Raw genomic sequence first — 20863 nt, forward strand, 5'->3', positions numbered from 1 at the left:
GAACTAAAGACCGTGTTCCTCGCCCTGAAAGCCTTCCAGACAAATCTGTACAACCAGAGAGTGTTGATCCAGACAGACAACACAACAATGATGTTCTACATCAACAAGCAGGGAGGAACACAATCAGCCCCGCTATCGAACCTAGCACAGGAGATATGGAAATGGGCCATCCCACTCAAAATAGACCTGCTAGCCAAACACCTACCAAGGAAGGAGAATGTGGAAGCAGACTGGCTCAGCAGACAGACATTGGCATCCCACGAGTGGGAGCGCAATACACAGGAAACGCAAAGGCTATTCAGAATGTGGGGAGCACCAACAATAGACCTATTTGCAACACACCAGAATGCAAAATGCCGAGACTTAGCATCCAGGCAACTAGGGGAAGGATCCCTGGGGAATGCCCTATGGATAAGCTGGTGGAAAACATTTGCTTACGCTTTTCCCACGTTACCACTGATACACAGAGTACTCAACAAGTGCAGAACGAGCAACATGACTCTGATCCTGGTGGCACCCCAGTGGGCCAGGCAGACCTGGTAATCACAGATAATGGAAATGGCACAGGGGGCACCCCACAAGTTCGGGGTAAGGAAAGACTTACTCTCCATGCAAAACGGAGAGGTACTACACCCAGAGCCAGAGAGCCTCAGCCTAGCCGCATGGCTGCTGAAGACATAGAGTTTGCACACCTAAAGTTACCTGAGAGCACCCTGCGGGTACTACGAGAGGCAAGGAGACCTAGCACACGAAGGTGCTATGTGGCAAAATGGAAGAGGTTTACACAATGGTGCAGCAAGAAAAAGCTACACAAGAAGATGACAAAGGAATCAACGGTGCTAAGATATCTCACGCACCTGCTAAAGGCAAAACTAAGTTCATCCTCGCTAAGAGTACACCTTGCAGCAATAGTAGCCTACACAAGAGGAGAAACAGTGAAGCGTTTCTTTACATCACAGGTAGTAAAGAGATTCCTGGAAGGGGCAAAGAGGATCGCACCACCAAAGAGGATGCCGCCACCGGCATGGAACCTTAATTTAGTCCTAACAGAGCTCATGAAAGCGCCCTTTGAGCCCATTCGTAAGGCCTCCCTACAAATGCTGACAATGAAAACAGCCTTCATGGTGGCAATCACCTCGCTGTGCAGGGTGAGCGAACTACAGGCGCTAACGCTACAAGAACCCTACATCCAAATACACAGTGCCACAACGCGGAGTAAGCAGTTCCCGCTCCCGTAGGAGACCTCGCCGGACCCGCTAGCGCGGGTCCCGCAGCGCCGGCAGTGCCGCACCGTGGAGTAAGCAGTTCCCGCTCCCGGAGGAGCCCCGCACCACTCGCCTTAACTTCGCACGGGAATCCACTGCCCAGGAGCCCGTGCGAGTCCTGCAAAGCACGGAGGCACGCCCATCCGCCCACAGGCGCACAAAACAACGACAGCTTGACGCAGCACGGGACGCAGCGCGGGACCAACGCCGGACGAAGCCCGGACAAAGGGCGGACAGTCTGTGATAGGCAGGGACTGGTCTGGGCCAAGTCCCTTGGATCCACAATTAAGGTACTTTGTGATTCGCTTGCCATTAACAGTTCGGTCTAGTGCTCCGGAGTCATGGGGAAACGGAAACTGACAGAAGACTCTGGTGATTCAGTAGGCGGGGTGCCAAAGGGTGGGAAAAAAGTCAAAAAATGAAAAACCAAGCAATTGACTAAACGGATGACTAGCGCAGGAGCCAACTGTGTCATGGATCGAATAGACGATTTGATACAAGATTGTGGGGACATACTGACCCAAGCTCCCAAAATTGTTGAGCGACCTGACGAGGGGACTACGAAAACAGGGTCTGGTCTGCATAAAAGGCAGGAAAAGGGGGCGGTGAAAATTCCTGACATGTTTTTGGGTAAATCTGTAATGGGGACAGGGGCTAACACTGTATCAAACGTTGAGAATGAGTCATGTGTAGAACAATCGAACCCACCCACAGAATCTGATGTTAGTGTTGTGGACTTAAAACCCTTATTTAGCAGCAACTGGTTCTCTGTTTTGTCACAGATAGGGAGTGAGGACTCAGTAGGAGTCTTGTTGACGCCCACCACTATTGAAAATCCTATATCTGTATCTGGGCATATCGATGTACCGATGTCCCCGAGTACACAACCAGTCCCCTGTGGGTAATTATTAAACAACTGTGTGGTTTGGTGGAGACATTGCAAGTTAAACTCGATCTCCTGACTGTTATAGTTAATACCCAAAAAGATTCTTCTGGACAAGGCACACCTAACCCTATAAAAGCTCGAATGACAGGCCCAGCGAATAATAGCACGGCTGGAGGGAAGATCTACGTTCCACCTGCTCCCTTGCCAGTCACTCCACCTATACCCAGTTTGTTGGCAAGGAAGGAAAGGGGGAATACCCAACCGATAGGCAATCCACAAGCAAAGGGGAATAGTTTGATAAACTTGCCCAAAAGCATGCCCACAAAACCTAATGTTATGCAAGTGGATAGAAACAGAAAGGGTGAGAACAAAAAGGAAAGTTGTCAGCAAGAGCTAAGATCGAGTTCCCTCAAACCATTTAGTCTCCACCGTAATGATCACCTTAATCACACACAGGCAGTTTATATGGTGAATGTTCCTAAAATACCCATGGGACGAGAACATGAGACTCCGGATTCCCTAACAAATAAGACAATCCATTGAATTAGGTATATCAGGGGGTGTAGGTCTGTTATCAGGGAGGACATTCTAAAAACTACTAGAATTACATCTTCTGGCGATACCTATGATTGCATTGAGGTAGTCCTAAAAAACCCGAAGATAGCAGAGGGCTTGTTAGCCCTGGAATACAGAACCTGTTCCCCAGATAACTCCCGGATACAAATGAGATCACAACCCTATCAGAGAAGGATACTGACTAGAGAAATGTCAGAGAGGAGTAAAGGTATGGCCTGTTCTGGTTTGGACAGTAACAATTGATCCAGATTCAGAATGGAGAAGCACCATCAAGGGAGACAAGTAGTGATGAGACCCCAAATCATGCACTAACTGTAATGAACCCCATTTTCTCTACTATAGAACCCCCGCCCTTAGGGTTGTTAACTGTACAGAACAAAGTATCAGACACCACCCAGGATATTAACAAATCTATAAATCCCCCTGTTCCCACTGGGTCACTTCTTTCCTGGAACATCGCTGGACTGAGAACGAAAATGGACTCCCCAGAGTGGGCCTCTTTTATCAGCCAGCACGATATATGTCTATTTCAGGAAACCTGGGCTCTGGAGCAGTTGCACTTCCCGGGGTACTTAAATTATGGAGTCCTAGCAGAAAAGAAAGGGAAAGGTCGACCGTCAGGCGGCCTGGTGATCTAGATTAAACAAGATCTTGCTGTAACGGCTAAGGTAATTTCCACCAAGCACAGGGATCTTCAGGCCCTCTTGCTGGAGTTTGCGAAGCAAGACCCTATTTATATATACAATGTATATGCCAGAAGTACCGGGGGAAAGAACTCGGAAATTCTAACACTTCTGGAGGAACACCTAGAAAGTAACCCTCTCCATACTACTAATATTATTATAGGAGGAGATTTTAATGTAACTTTTGAACCTCTCCTGAATGACAATTGGGACCTTTCAGACGAAGAAGATAGGGTATGGGGGGGGTCCCTAAATTGGATTTAGCCCACATCAAAAGATGGACGCAAATTGCTATTCAACTTAACTCTCTCTGCCTAAACAAAGGAGTCAGATCTGCCAACGGTAGAACACCGGGTGATAAAAGTGGGGCTAATACATATAAGACTGGCCCCCGGCAGAGGAGAATAGATTATATTCTTGTTAGCCTGAGCCTGTGGAGGTATTTGCAGGACATGCAAATTATAGATAGAGTAGAGAGTGATCATAATCCCCTATCAGCCAAAATATCTTATTGGGAATCATCGGTTGCTTCAAAAAGGGCGACTGACGCCGCTACTCCAGTGGACGTCGTTATCACTAATGATATGCGGCACGTCCGCTGGACTAAAGTCGCAGTCAATCAGGAGTACGTAGATTTTATAGCTGGTAAGCTTATTCAGGCAACAAATGATCTGAAGGGGGCAGCGATTGAGGAGCGCTCAACTATTGGAAATGAAAGTGCAACCAGGATACATTAAAAATGGCTCGAGTTTAAATGTCTGTGTAGCTAGGGCAGCGTATAAATCGGCCATTTTCAAATCCAAGCGTTTGTGGGATGAGCAGAGGTGGGCAGACTTACAGGAAGCAGGACATCATAAAGATCCACAACAGTTCTGGAACATCTGCAAGAGGGGTGTGGATAGTAACTGTGATAAACCACAGAACTGGGTCCCGCAGGATAAATGGGTATCCCATTTCAAACCTCAGTTTGCGATGGCAGCAGGACAACATTCCTCTGTTAAGGTGTCTTTTACACCCTTTTTGGAGGATCCATTTACCTTGGGGGACGTTCAGCTGGCATTGGATAACGTTGTTCCTGGTAGAGTGCCAGAAATTGACGGCATCCCAGCTGATCTATTCCTACAAGATAGGGATTCTTGGGGACCATATATACTACTATTGGCAAATGCAGTGGCAAGGGGAGCACCGGTCCCTTATTCATGGAAAGGGGCCGAAATAATCCCAGTCTACAAGAAGGGGGACAAACCCAGCCTGGAAATTATCGACCAATTAGTTTGATCGACACTACCCAGAAGATCATTGGTAGACTTATTTTAAATAAGGTTCAGGTCTGGGAAAGGGAGCACAGCATTTTGTCTCACTTGCAGGCTGGCTTTAGAACTTGCGTTAGCACGGTCGATCAAGTTATGCATTTTACTATGCTATACTGGAAGACCGTCCTAATTGGCAAAGGCAGCCTCTATGCCGCCTTTATAGATCTACGGGCAGCATTTGATTTGGTCCCTCGCCAAAAGCTATGGAAAGTACTCAATGAAATGGGAATGCCAGGGGAACTTTTGTCTCTAATAAGCAAGCTCCACCAGGAGAATTTTGCCCAGATTAGGTGGGGTAGTCCTGGCAATGTTACACCACAGTTCCCGGTAGAAGCAGGTGTCCGCCAAGGATGTGTCCTGGCACCAACATTATTTTCTTTATATATAAACGATGTAGCAAACATTTTAATTGATTCTAATGTTGATGCTCCTATTCTTGCTGGAGGCAAAATCCCTATATTAATGTTTGCAGACGATTGTCTCATAGTTTCAAAGACCCCGAGCGGGCTACAGAAGGCTCTGACAATTTTCGAGGACTTCTGTGTCGTCCGTGGTTTGGAAGTTAATGTTCTTAAATCTAAGTACATGTCTTTTAATGCACCTAAAGCGGGGGCAAGGTGGCTTGTCCAGCTTGCTCAGATGTTCCTGAAACCATTGGCCACCTTCTGTTTGAGTGCCCAATGTATGCAGCGCCGAGACGAAAGTGGCTAAAACCGATGTGTAGGTCATTGGGAACAAGGAAAGGAATGATTGCAGTTAGACTCATTCGTAACAGTCCTAATATGTCTGTGTACATAGCCGTGGCGAAATTCTTAGGATGGGCATGGACGATTAGAGCCCGACTCCTGAAAGAATAACACATTACTTAATGTCGTAGGCTAAGCAACTCTGTTAAGAGTAATATTTTGCACATTTGCACTGTTTATGTAATGATTTTATCTATTTATTCATAAAATTTATATTCTGATTTTAATATGGTTTTATTACTAAAAGTTTATACATGTACTTTTATATATGGAACATGCTTTTATGACAATGGTCGAATAAAGCTGACTTGAACTGAACTGATAGGGTGGTGATGCGAACTGACTCACACTTTATGCCAAAGGTGGTGTCAAGGTTCCACATCAACCAGACAGTACAAATACCAAGCTTCTTTCAGAAATCGGCCACAAGCGCAGAGAGGGCACTGCACACTCTGGATGCTAGAAGGGCAGTAATGCACTACATAGAAAGAACCAAGGAGCACAGGAAACAGTTCTTTGTGTCCTTCGCAAGCAGTTTCCTGGGTAGACCAGTAACAAAGGGAACCATTGCATGATGGATCGCACAAACTATACAATTCTGCCACAGACAGGCAGACCAAGAACTAGCAGAAGGGGCTCGGGCCCACTCTACCAGGAAAAAAGGAGCAACAATAGCCTTCCTGGCTAACACACCCATTCAAGACATGCCTGGCGGCAACATGGGCTTCAGTGCAAACGTTCACTAAGCACTACAGTGTGGATATACAAATGAACAAGGAAGCACAAGTAGGACAGAGGTGCTTCAACATATATTCAACAACCAACGCTCATCTTCCACCCAGCCGCCACAAACATAACAAACCGCTACAAAGTCTATGCACAACATAGTGAATCCAGAAAGATTCACGCTGTAAAAACGAATAGTCGGTGTAGTTTTGCAGCTTGAAGATCTTTCTGGATTGACTAGCGAACCCACCCACCTCCGCCAGAAAGATGAGTCTGGAGAAGCAGGTGGTAATACAAGGACAATACAGAAACAGACACCTTGAAGGACAGAGCGGAAACATCGCTTACTTGAAAAAGAAATAGAGAACATTGCCGTAGGATTCGCAAACCGAACACAAAAACAAGAAAAAAGAATCCGAAGATGGCGCCCAAAGGTGGGAGCTTCCGCAGAAAGCGTGCCGACGTCACAGGAAGTACACCAAAAGGTGGGACGTTGACGCCCACCTGGGCTACGAAAAAAAAAGACTACTAGACTACGATTCCGGACCCAACCGCTAGACCGCGGAATAATGCACAGCACAGTGAATCCAGAAAGATCGTCAAGCTGCAAAACTACACCGACAGGTAAGAAACTATTTGTTTTCCTATAAAGATTTAAAAGGCACACTAGGCAGGTGCCAATGCGTAACAGCCTACAACTGAATTGACTTTTGATCACAATAAATTACTGTCATAGTCCACACCAGTAGTGTTACAAGCCAATAGTTGGTCTCCTCAGCTTCAATCCTTCGTCTTTTTTTAAGAAATGTAATTCTTGAGTACAAGTAGATTATAAATGGTGGCACCAAAAACATTAACAGAGTAATAGATTGGCTAATGTGGAGAAGTGTCACAACGTTGGGTAAGAAGGCTGCTCATGTCCTCATTAGTAATTTGTCAGGAAACAATGTGGTGTAGAAGGGTTGCGCCTGTAGGTCACTTGTGTGATGCACAAAGGTAATGGCAATCAGGGTAACTGTTTTTAGTGTCCGTAATTGTGTTGATGAGCTGTGCATTAGCTCAGTATCAATTTACATTACATTTACAGTGTGCACATAAGGAATGTCAACAATATGTTCAGATCTTGTTGTGCCATGACAAATGGCTACCAGGAAACAAAGTCATAACTTTGCTAAAATACACTCCAACAGGTGATTTAAATAGAGAAGCTGATCATGTAAAAACAAACTGGTTAAAAGGACTGACAAATAAACCTTAACTGTGCCACTGCAGGGCCTTTCAGTGGCAACAATAGAACTAACAATAATAATTCTGAAAATTTGCCCCGCGGAGGGTTGGTATGACCAGCTCCATACCAAGCAAACTTATTCTCTCAGCGCACAGGAGCATTGGCGAAACATTCTGTAGATCCAGTCTGGCACCTGGGGATATTCTAAACCTGATAAATCTGTGGCTAGATAGTTTCCACCAGAAAGAACGGTAACAAAAGAAAGTAACTTGTTCATTTAGACCAGAGGGCTTCAAACTTTTTTGCATTGAGTCCCTCCCCCTGAGCAAAATGTTCGGGCCCCCTCCAGAACTTGGTGAAGGATTGGAGGAGAGAGAGGGGCAGGGCTGACCATAGAGCTTATGCATTTTGTAGCTCATAATCCTCACTAAGGGGCCTACTATGATGTCAGGCAGACTTGCGTCTGCCTGACACCATCTCGGAACTGGGACCGACTGACCTCGGGTCGGCAGTCCTGACCTCCGGATTAGGAAGTGACCAAACACTGTTAGGCCACATTTCGACAATTCTTCTATGGAAACATGTATTATGGATGGTACATGCTGCCATAGGGAAATGGGGGGTGGTGTTAATCCCTGTACCGTGCGGATTAACAGGGGGGCACAAAAGGTGCCTCCTCTGCCCTCAACAGGAGGCCGCGCACACAAGGGGGTCCTGCTAGTGGCCTCCAAACACGATTTCCGACAGGCATTCCATGTCGTAAAGGCTGGCCAATCCCAAGGGCTCAAAGAGCGCCGTTGGGAATACAGGCCAGCCTCTGACTAGCTTACGGTGAGGCTGTCGGAAGCCAACAGGATTGACCGGCCGGTTTAGTTTCCGACCAAAACCATTGTAATGTAGCAGTTGGAAAGTAAAACAAGATGCGGCCTGGAAAGGCTCTGATCGTCGGTCGGAACCTTTCCGGACTGCATCATAATCTACCCAAAAATGTGCATTTGCACATTTTAAATCATAGTTGACCAAAACTACAATTTCCCATGATTGGGGTGATATGAACACCTTGCACTTCTGCGCCACAAAGCAACTGCACCTGATGCACTAATGATAGCGGTGTTCCGGAGAAGCTATCTCCTCTTCTTTGACCCGCTCCCCCCCATTCTGGACCAACACTTCAATCTTGAAACAGGCTGTCCATCCCTATCCGGGAAAAAATAGCTCCCCCATGTTGTCACCCTTTTTGAAGGCAGGCCACCCTCTGTCCTAATGCTGTCTTGTAAAATGAGCCCCATACCCCTTTTTTATAGTAAGACATTCATAATTGTCTGCGGTGGCCACACAGACCTTCAAACTCAAGTGTCGCTTCCACTACATTAACAATGATAGCTATTGTTTTGCAAAGCAGATGGTTTCCTCTGCCCTTAATTAGTAACATGGGCTCCAATCTCTTGCTATCCCTCTCATCTTTCTGATGCCCAAACCAAGGTGTTGCTTCTGCTTCAGTTTTCCCCTCCCTTGGGCCATTTCTCCTAGGCCCTAAGCAATACTGGCACAGCACTATGCACTGGTCCCATAATTCAAGAAAGGAAGGGTAGTAAAACTAATACAGCAGCACCAATTATGCCTACAGCTCTGCAAACCAGGCTATGTAACTCTGTTCTTTCCCCAGGGCCGTCACACATACGCATGATGCCCAAAGCATGGTCTCTGTAGCTTTGAGACATCTAGTCCCTGCACCCTGTTTGGGTCCTGTTCTGAGCGCTGCAAGTGTGACCTGGGACTTCACTGTAGCAACGAAAATGCCCACAGCAACACTTTTCATAGTAGGGCAGACCTTTCTGTGCTGTGAAGCTACTAGAGGGAGAGGGATCTAAAGAAGAAACATGCCCTCTCGCCAGGATACCTACTTACCTGTAAGAAATGTAAATATATACAGTTGGTTAATCACCAAATGATAAGCATGATTGGGAGCCTGGATATTCTTTAATTGATTAAGTCACTTGAAGCTTCATGGTGACAAATGGTTATTCTTTTTGAGAGGTGATGTAAGGGTTTTATCAGCAGAGTTCTGAAGTGTGTTCTTTTAACGACACTTACATACAAGTGTATATTTTTAAAACACTTGTTTTATTTTAAACACTACATTTTGCGGCAGCCCATTTTATACTGTGTAATGCAAATTTTAAATAATCCCATTGTCCCAGTGATTTCTGTCACAGGCTTGGACCTCGCATCAAGATAAAAAAAAAAGTCACTATTACTCAGTGCACAAATCTGGGTTTAATTCTGTGATTTGCTGGTCGCCCACACAAACATCTTCAGCTTTCACATAAGCAAACTTAGTTTTCTTAACATAAAAGAGAACATTTCCTATCAATTAATTTAACTTGCATTTATTTTCCATTTGAGGTGTGTGTGTTCCTTTATATGCAGTTAAATGAAGGTAAAAACAACAACATTCAGAATATCTTGTTATTAAATCACCTGCTTGACCCCATTTACACACTTACTGACCCTGCCCCATGGCATTTAATAATAATTTTTATACAGTTAATTAAAAAACATTAACAACCAAACATCTCATTCGTGTGTGATCGAGAGAGCAGTTAAAACAAGAATACTCATTATAAAAACACATTCCACAAGATAAGGGACAAAGTACAGAAACAGCTTCTTGGTGGCTACAGTATTATGACCTTCGTTTTTGGCACGAAAAAGTATGTGCAGTGGGCAAGCATCTCTTTGTGAACAAGACACCAGTAGAGTCTGAAGTTCTGGATTTAAGGGGCCACCTAAATACTAAATTTAAGGGAGTCCGGAGCAGTAGCTAATGAGCTACCCACCCTTGGCGTCACTATGCTCCCTATATTACATAATCCTGTCCCAATTTCCGCCATCGCCAAGGTGGCAGAATCTACCTTGAGTGGGGCACATCAGACAGCTTACCTTAGAAGTGGGGTATAGATAATAATGGTCCTCAAACCAATAAATTACCAAATGATATTAGTTCAGTGTTTTTCTTGCGAAGGGCGACAGGAGATGTGCACGAATACGGACAGGAGATGTACACGCGTACGGGTCATGTGTACACGTGCACCTATCCTGTCCCTCCCTGTCTCCTGCTCCGCACAGCCGTCTATTTTGCCTCTGCGTTTCCGGCATTCTGTGAGGCACAACGCGCACATTTGGCTTTCTGTCTCGCTTCTCAGTGGGTCACCAACTCTCACGGCGACAGCTTGTTAATTTTGATTTATGAGACCAACTGCAATGCTGGCTTCAAGGTAGAAATACATTGACAACAGATATACAATCCCAAATACATTTATTTAGACTCACGATTCCCGGAGAGACGCCATTGAATTTAGCAAAACTGCATCAATGTACCTGTGAGTTGAGTTGTTTGCACATACCATACATGTATAATGTTACTGTCCTTCAGCGGATAATCAGAAATGAAAAGTGGGGGCTGTGCCTGGCTGATGGTCCCCCATCCAGGAAGCAACTAGTAGATGTTTGATTGCTGGCAACATAAGAAATTCAAGCACGTAATGATTATTATTACAAGTGAGGGGCACGAGCGAGATACAAAAGGGACACAGCACTCACCCAGGAGACGCCAGAGCTCCGAGACGCTCCAGTGCGCGCCCCTGTGCATGGCTTAGCCGGTGCTTTCTGTTTCCTGCACACTGATCCTAGAAGTAACAACCACTAGCTAGTCAGATAAAGCATTGGGCGTCTTGCACAGGTGCGCGCTTCCAGAGGCCAGAGAAAGCTCACCTCCCACTCCCGGGCATCCTCGCTGCTTCGCGGGTCTCCTCTGGCCTGGCACAGCTCCACGAAAGGCGGCACGCGCACCTGATTTGGGTGCCTTTCCTGGGGAAAGCCAGACGGGTGTGCGCCACTCCGGGCTGAGGCTCGCACGCGCCTCCCCTTCTCTGTGCTGCAGCTGTAGGAGGGATTGGAGTAGAGAGGTGCTGGGGCTCAGACGCTCGCTCTTCGTATGTTAAAGGCCGCCTGGGTGTTTCCGAATGGCCTCTAGTCTTCCGAAACAATTACATTAAAGAACCATTTCCATAGCTTCCAGGATTTCAGTTTGAGTATGTGTTACATTTCGATGTTTTGTTCTGGTTATGTGACTTTGAATACATTTTTTGTAACAGAAGAAGTGATGCTTTTTAAACAAGTAGAACAAAACGGCTATTGCCAGGAAATAAAGTGAATATCAGACGTTAGCTTTTTTTGTGTAATATAATGCATTAGAAGCAATTTTAAACAGATCAGTTTGGAAAGTGATAGTGAGAAAGCCAGGACTGATGGTAGCGTCAGTCCCCCAAGACTTTCAAGCTTGCCACTTACACATAACCCCACTACACATTCACACTAACAGTCACACCAGCATACATATACACAGTATTTCAACAGACATTTGCAATGCAATAGGTCTCGCTTTTGTGAGAGTTTAAGCTATTAGCATTGTAAATGATAAGGCCTTTTATTTATGTTTTAAAAACCAAAACATAAATAAAAGGTGTTGTTATTTACATGCGTGACCTATTGCATTGCAAATGCTTGTTTTATTCACTTCAAGAACAAAGTGGCTCTGCTCTGTACAGATGCACATCTATTTGACAAGGTTTTGGATAATGTTCTAACTAACAGACAGTAAATTGCATTGCTCTCAAAGAAACAGACCCCCCCCCCCCTCCCCCCCCCCCCCCAGACACTCGGAGGGCGTATACCCTAGAGCAGGGGTCTCCAAACCGGTCCTGGAAGGCCGGATCCATGCCAGATTTCTTGGGCATCCCCATTGAGATACATGTTGTAATTTTAAAAATCTGGCATGGATCCGGCCCTCCAGGACCGGTTTGGAGACCCCTGCCCTAGAGTAACACTCTAGGGAAACATCTATTCACATCAAAAAGGTAGTCCACACAGTAATGCCGGTTCGTAGCTATAAACGATTAATTAAACAAAGTCAGTCCGGAATAATTTTTCTACTTTTTATTGTCCTTTTATTGGTGGTTTGGACCGCCTTCTAATGAAGTGTTGTGCCACTCGACCACAAGTACATCCTTCGGTTGTCCTTCATTGAAGGGGAGTCACAGATTACTACTTTGTCCTAGTTGGCTGGCGATACAGATCGCATTACATACATAAGAACTTGTTTGTTAGGTCAGGTCTTATTGGTACCAGTTGTGTCTGACCTATTCGAACCCTTACTTACATCATAATACTACTTTCCTTGAATAAGTCCATAGGACGAAACATGTGTCTGCTGCCATGGTGCTTGTTTTATGGTGCAGTAAAAAGAAGAAAAATTATTCTGTACTCACTTTGTTTAATTAATCTTTTATAGCTACGAACTAGCATTAATGGGTGGACTACCTTTGCGTGCCTTGGTACATTTTTGATGTGAATAGACCTTTTTCTTACTCAGTTGTCACTGTGCTGAGTACTAGGGGACTTTTGCAGTGGTCAGCGTGTATGTTTAACGTTCAATAGTCGCATCAGGCATAATTTAACAGTCAATTATTGCAGCTGCCTATTGACGTGTGGCGAGTCTCTACTCATAATGGCCAAAGGATTTTATCCTTGTTTATGTTTTTTAATGTTTTTAATTTAACTTGATCACTGATCAATGGTTGTAACCTGCGGTCTGTGGACTCTGTCTCTTACTCCAACAACAAAACCAAATTCTTCAATGTGGTCTGCTCATGAAAGGGATCTTCGGCAGAAAAAGTCAAATTATTTCACAAACTGTTGATAAAGAAGAAGCATTTGTTTTCACAGTGCATAACGTTTTGTGTTCAGATGTGTGAAAATGCAATCATTGGATGTTTTTTAAATGTAATATATGCTCTATCCTGAAATGTATTTTGTTTCAGGTTCAAGCCTCAAAAAAAGCCAGGCAGTGGTGGTGTGCAAACGTGCGAGAACATTGTGGTAGCCTATTACTTCTGTGGAGAGCCTATACCCTACAGAACTATGGTCAAGGGACGAGTGGTCACTCTGAGCCAGTTTAGGGAGTTGCTGACCAAAAAAGGCAATTACAGGTAAGACTGTACTGTGAAATCAATGAACTTCATGTTAGACTTTTGTAAGTTGTGTATGTCCTTCGGTTTGACTGTTTTGGCAATGAGAGTGGGGCAAGAAAAAACGTTAGGCATTCTTCCATAGCTTAAACGAATGTGATAGTGTCTTAGGTAAAATAAATGTTATGGTGTCTTGTGTTTGTTGGTTTGTGAATATCCATCAAGAGCAGAGTTGTGTCTTCACACAGGTGAGAGAAAATCTGATAATAAACCACGGATCACTGTTCAGCTTAATATATCATGTGTTTAGTTCCAACGATTATAAGAAGGGTACATAATCATGACTGTATTGCAGTATGGCTTAAAGTTCAAAGCACCCGACAACTCTGAAGTAATTAGATTCACAAGGATTTGCGTGCTGTTTAGTTTTTAGGTCCAGTAAATTTTGTCAGATATGAACACAGTGACCTATCTGTTGCTGCTAGTAAATCCGGCATCTTTGACATTTCCGAGCAGACCTGGAGTCTGTGCAACACTCCATCCCTTACTGCTACAGTGTTAATTTGATTGAGTGAGACACATATATGCAGTCAAACTGCTATATGGTCATATATCTCTTTGTACATGTGTTTTTTCCAGAAACAATGACACTTCTAGAATTTCCATTTAAAAACAGTATTGTGTTAGACTAATTTACCCTTATTGCTTGTGGAATTCGTTTTTGTGTACTATAGTTTGTTGTTGCATTTCAGAGTTTAGGTCGAGCCTCGGCAGCACATGCGCTGTTCTGCGATCCATGCTGTATTCGGGTATGAACTTGAAGCCCCACCAACTCTCCACCCATATTTGTCATTGGCTTGTCATTGTCCTTTGTAAATGCTGGCTTTAGATTCTTTAATAGGCTTGTTAGTCCCTCCTTAGTACCGTCTTGTCTTCATTTGTAGCTCCCAATTAGGTCTAGCCCTTTTACTTCTTTTGCTACACAGTTTGTTTTATTTAGTCTGAAAGCACTATTTTCTTTAACCCCTTCCATGCTGATGACGGCCCCTGGCCGTCATGCACCACGGTGGGCGTGTGCTGATGACGGCTGGGCGCCGTCATGAACCCGCCCACTCATTAAAAGTCATGAACCCGCCCACTCATTAAAAGTGCGGCACAGGCGCAGAATCGCGGCCGCACCCAAGGGGTTAATGAGTTTCTCCTACTGCAAGCACAACATGCTTTCCTGCCACATCCAGCGCTTTCCCTTTCCAAGCAGCTCGGGACAATGGCGGCCGCTTCTTTGAAATGAAATAGGTCTCTCATTTACAAGAGTTTAAGCTATTGGCATTGTAAATGACAATGCCTTTTATATATGTGTTAATTATCAAAACAGATAAATAAAAGGCATTGTCATTTACAATGTTAATAGCATAAACTCTCTCAAATGCGAGACCTTTGCATTGTAAATGCTTGGTAACATATCTTGCTAATTTACATCAGAGTTTAACACTGCAACGTTCACACTGCTCTGTGTGGCTTCAAAGAACGGCATAGCCTCCTTCAGAAGCATATAATCCTCCATCCATCATTTATATAAAATGTGTTGGCACTGTTGGGTGCTTGGGCGGGCATAATCAGGAGCAAATAGCTTAAATGTAATAACAAATATAACTGGAAGGACAATACATTGACCCGGAAAGGTTTCATATATATATTTGTTTTACCTCTTGCTTCCCTTCTGAATTAGGAAATTAATCACAGACCTGGAGACATCAGAGGTGCAGGACCTGAGAACAATATATTCTGGATCCTTCTACTAATGGTCTGCTTGAGACACCTCCATAAATGGTTTAGGAAGCGTGCCATGAGTCCTAATACAAATGTATAGGTCAGTGCCTCTACATTGTGGTAATATAAGACAGCCACAGTTAGATCGAAGTGGACCCTTTAGACAGCTGAGACCTGGTGACACTGGACCTGCTGTACTAATGATAGCTATACCCTTGGCCTCCAATTCATCCTTAAACATTATCATTGTCCTCTGAGAAAGGTTCAAAGACACCCAACTGGCTTTCTGTCACCTCTAGATATGCTCACAGACTGTCAGCTCACCCCTAGCGGTCTTTCAGACACGTTCAGCTGGTCCTTCAACATCCCATGCACTTAGGCTCAGAGTCCCTTGGCATGTACTCAGAAATTCCCAGGTCGTCAAGGATCCCTCAGGCGCACCTTATTACTCTTTGTCTGTCTTTAGATACGTTCCCATTGGCCAACAGTCAAAGACCTCAGGCCCACCCTAGACACTGGACTAATAGCGTGTCATTATACCCTCAGAGGCCTTACCAGTCTTTTGTCCTTCAAACACCAATTTGACATTAGAAACCAGGCTAGCCTAATTCCACATTCACGCACCCCAGACTGCTTTTTAGACGCCATCCGATGTTTCTCAGAAACTCTGAGCATACCTTCAGAAACTGCCAGCAGGCCCTGAGAGACCAACAACTTGTGTCTGGACAACACAGTTTATTTATAGACACCCTCGGTCAACTCTCTGCCCACCTTCAACTTTCCTTCAACTTTCCTCAGATGGTACTTAGACAAAACCAGGGAACTTTAGCCTGCTTTCAGAAAATTAACGGTGGTCGGTATATTCTTGTCACCAAGGAAACTTTTACCAACAGTGAGTGTAATGCAAGTCCTTATGGCCGGGATGCCCGCCACCCCCTCCCAACACCAATCCCCAAGGATGGGAGAAGTCAGACACTGGTTTGAACTTTTGGAAGGCGGGAGGGAGTCACCCTCCCGGCCGTATTTATTAAAATATGAAACAAAATTTAAAACATTAAATAAAAGTTTCATCATTATGTACAATTTTACATTTATTACATTTCGATGAAGACATGTTCTTTGGCTAACCTTAACAGATCTCTAATACAAAGGTTTCCTAGCCGAGTCTAACATCCTGAAAATGCATACATTCTAAATTAAAATTGTACATCCTAGCATTAAGGGCCAACGGCAAGGTCTTAACCGGTGTCAGATCCCTACTACCAAAATCTCGCCCTCACGGTGTGAGTGGCGCATGCGCAGAGGACTCTACCCTCATTGCCAACTGTAACTTCCCTTGTCGTGGTGGGGGCCCCCTTTCCACTCGACGCCATCTTAAAGGTCGTCCGAGTTCCCGTGTGAGGTATCTGTAGGAAGGACAGCGTGGACTCCCCCCCCCCCCCCCCCCCCCCCCCATCCCCACACTCTCTATCCGCCGTCGCGGATATCCGGCCCCCGGGAAATTAGTAGGAGGGGCATCTAGCCACCTCCCCCCCTGGGAAGGGCCTATGGCCGTCTCCCCCTAGGCGACCCATCCTTAGTGGGTGCCGCCTCCCCCCGGGCGCTCCCATCCATTGTGGGTGGCGCCCCCCTCTAGGGACCTTGAAATTACTGCTCACCGATCATGACCTTACCGCCCGACCAAAAAATAAATACGACAGTTGTTTACCTACTAAGGAAAGAAAAATTCTGACATAGCCTCGATGTGTCATCAACTGCTCTCTCCTACAAAGAAAACATTATCCTAAATGCAGAAGTCACTTCCTTATCTCCAACATTCCTTTACTTTTTCTACAAAGGAAAAAAGGCCTATACACCTATTTCTCAGCAACACTTTATTTACACAAACATTGCCATAAGGGGCTGGTGGGTGGGTCAAAATTGCCGCTTGTTCCGTCGAGGGCTCACGAGCAACGAGTGGGTGCAGCCTTCCGAGCACAGGAACAAGAGGACGCTTCTTCGGATTCCCGCTCTATTTATTCTTCTGCGGGAGGGCATGTACCCTACTCCGTACGCCTACTGGGCGTGGTCTTCTGTGTAGGTGTCTAGGACAACCCCTCTTGGGCGGGAAAAGGCGCGCCTCGGCTACGCCACTTCGGGCATACCAGCCGAGCCACGCCCCCCGCCCAAAATGGTTTCCTGGGGGGATCGAGGCACCCAACCATACGTTCGGGGGGACCGAGTGGTCGCCCCTTTCCATATGGCCGGGATGCCCGCCACCCCCTCTCAACACCAATCCCCAAGGATGGGAGAAGTCGGACACTGGTTTGAACTTTTGGAAGGCGGGAGAGTGTCACCCTCCCGGCCGTATTTATTAAAATATGAAACAAAATTTAAAACATTAAATAAAAGTTTCATCATTGTGTACAATTTTACATTTATTACATTTCGATGAAGACATGTTCTTTGGCTAACCTTAACAGATCTCTAATACAAAGGTTTCCTAGCCGAGTCTAACATCCTGAAAATGCATACATCCTAGCATTAAGGGCCAACGGCAAGGTCTTAACCGGTGTCAGATCCCTACTACCAAAATCTCGCCCTCACGGTGTGAGTGGCGCATGCGCAGAGGACTCTACCCTCATTGCCAACTGTAACTTCCCTTGTCGTGGTGGGGGCCCCCTTTCCACTCGACGCCATCTTAAAGGTCGTCCGAGTTCCCGTGTGAGGTATCTGTAGGAAGGACAGCATGGACTCCCCCCCCATCCCCACACTCTCTATCCGCCGTCGCGGATATCCGGCCCCCGGGAAATTAGTAGGAGGGGCATCTAGCCGCCTCCCCCCCTGGGAGGGGCCTATGGCCGTCTTCCCCCTAGGCGACCCATCCTTAGTGGGTGCCGCCTCCCAGTGGAAGGGGCCAATGGCTGCCTCCCCCCGGGCGCTCCCATCCATTGTGGGTGGCGCCCCCCTCTAGGAACCTTGAAATTACTGCTCACCGATCATGACCTTACCGCCACAGGACGGATAGTTGACCGACTATCCGGCCCCCCCCTACTCCTCCTAAAGGTCATGCTTCCTTAAACCCCTTAGCCACGCTATGAAGTCTCCTAGGAGTAAGTCATTCCCTTCCCTGGACAGGTGAACCCCATCATTCAGATACATGTGATCGCCCCGAATACACCCATGAGGAATGCTATGTAACTGCGAAGAGCGGAACAATTTACCAATTTTATTATTAACCCTTTTCACTGAATGGTTCAGTGCTGACACCGAAAGGCCCCCCCGCCATACCTTCCTTGGAATCATGTGGGACCAGGCAATCGTGCACCCCGGGACTCTTTTAGCCAACCAGCTAACAGCCGACAAAATGTGTTCCAATAACACTCGTCTACCCAGTGTCACCAAGTCATTGCCCCCCAGGTGTACTATGACTACAGATGGCGGTGACCTTTGCCGCCCTAAAAGACCCTCAAAAAATGAACCGAATTGGTCAAAACAGAGCCCGCCCTTCCCATGGAAGGCCACTCTGTACCCGTATTCCCCAGCTGCGTGAGTCGCGTCACCTGCCTTGAATACGTCCCCGGCGCGCCTCACGTATGAGTGGCCCACGACCCATACCACTCTCTCCCCAGTCGGTGATCCTTGACCGCTGGTCTCCTGGTGCTGGGTCGACTGCAAATTCCGCCCCGCGTGACAGGCTCGCGAAACTGTAAACAAACAAAAGACAAGAAGCGTGAGTGCATGTCAATTGATCTCTACAACATGTGCAATCGCACATACCTTTTGAAGCAATTCGAGGACCAACGTCCCAACTGTTTTACTTCCTCCGCACTCTGACCCCTGGCTGCAGCCTCAGTGGCAGCCCCTATCCTAAAGGAGTGGGTCCCAAAATCGCACGGGTCCATGGCCGCAGCAGCGATTGTCAGTGCTAGCACCCTCTGGAACTGAAATCTCGTCAGTGGGGTGCCATCCTTGTGCCTCAGCAAACTCCCCCCCCCCCCCATGTAGCCGCCCTCAGTGCTAAGTATTCCTCTATACACTTTATCGGGCACGTGGGGGACTCTCGCGCGCGCTGCACGATAACACTATTTCCCATAGCTCCCTGGTCAGTCTTGGACCTGGCTATCGAGACTACCATTGAATCACCCCTTATTTGGACGTGATCCCTGCTCAAGCCTCCCTCAACATCTTTCTTGTTCCTTGTGCCAATGCGAAAGCTGCCCGGAACAGAACTGCTTCGAAATGGGAGGAGCACGTCTCATCCAGCTTTGCTAAAAGCAGAGACAATCTATCCAAGCCAATCGGGCGCCTCGTATCTTGCTTGCGACCCTCGAGGCGCTGCCAGCCGCGAAGGGCTTTCTTAACCAAAAAGGAACCCGTCGGGTCTTTTATGCCATGCACCTGTGCCATGAATGAAATGGCCGCCCTATGCCTACTGGCCGTTGCCGCTGATCGGCCTTCTCTGTGCAGCGCTACCAGGAACCCCAGGAAGGATTCCTCCTGACCCCAGCTCTGTCTCCCTGTTGGACCCAAAAATGTGCAGTAGGAACGAAACACTCCTTCATATGCCTTCCTCGTCCTGGGGGCTAAGCTTGCTGCCACGAGGTCTTGTAATCCGGGGCACCGATTAGCCATAGCGCTTCGGGGAACGGTGCCGCCACTAGGTCCGCTGTGGGTAGATAGCCCCTGAACGCCTGCATATGTGAACGAGAGAGTGCATCAGCTGCATGATTCAGTACGCCTGGCACATGTTTCGCCCTGAACTGTACATTCAATCTCATGCACAGTAGTACAATTTCTTTCAACAATCTCAAGATCCACTTGCAGCGGGCTGCCTGTTTGGTTAATGCACTCGACCACAGTCATATTATCAGACCAAAACACCACTGAGCGGTCCCTGAAGTCGTCTGGCCATGCCATCAGAGCAACCCAAATGGGGAATAACTCCAAGAACCCAATGTTACCTGTGAGACCGCTGGAGTGCCACCACGTCGGCCATACTTGCGCCGACCATTGGTTACCAAAGATGGCGCCAACCAAATGCGCATATCCTGGCGAACCTCTGTCGACAGTCTCGTACGGTGGTGTCCCTCCTTGAGACCCACCATAGCTTGTGCAATAGAGCGGGAGAAGGGGCGGGCCATCGGCATCACCCTCAAGGCAAAGTTAAGCTGACCCACTGTTTGCTGTAACTGATGCAGGGTCACTTTCTCCTTGCCCAGGCATTGTATCAGGGAAGCCCTGAATTTGGCTACCTTTTCCATCGGTAAACGGAAACATCCTTCCACCGAATCGAGCTCCATTGCCAGAAACTCCAGTGAAGTAGATGGTCCGACCGTCTTACCTGGTGCCCGTGGGACTCCGAACTCCCGCATGAGGATGCAGAAGTCCCGTAGCGCCTGCGCACAACTCTGAATCGCCGGCTGCACACAAAAACAGGAAGTCATCTAAATAGTGCATCACGTGTTCATGGCCAGTGGCCTCAGTGAATACCCACTGTAAAAAACAGCTGAACATTTCAAAATAAGCACAAGAAATGGAGCAACCCATCGGCATGCATTTATCCATGTAATAACTCCCTTGAAATTCAAAACCTAGCAAGCGCTGATCCTGTGGGTGTACCGGGAGCAACCGGAACGCCGATTCGATATCTGATTTCGCC

At 46.6% G+C, this 20863-nt stretch overlaps 1 protein-coding gene across 2 annotated transcripts in view; it reads left to right on the plus strand.

Moving 5' to 3' along the window:
* AXIN1 (axin 1) overlaps positions 1 to 20863 on the plus strand; it is a 261999-nt gene that overhangs the window by 191481 nt on the left and 49655 nt on the right. For both annotated transcript variants that reach the window (XM_086941337.1, XM_086941338.1), the window contains one exon: positions 13306 to 13473. In XM_086941337.1, the coding sequence (XP_086797463.1) occupies positions 13306 to 13473 (168 nt within the window). The remainder of the gene's footprint in view (positions 1 to 13305; positions 13474 to 20863) is intronic.

This window comes from Lissotriton vulgaris, chromosome 10, assembly GCF_964263255.1.
Source record: "Lissotriton vulgaris chromosome 10, aLisVul1.2, whole genome shotgun sequence".
Classification (NCBI taxonomy): Eukaryota; Metazoa; Chordata; class Amphibia; order Caudata; family Salamandridae; genus Lissotriton; species Lissotriton vulgaris.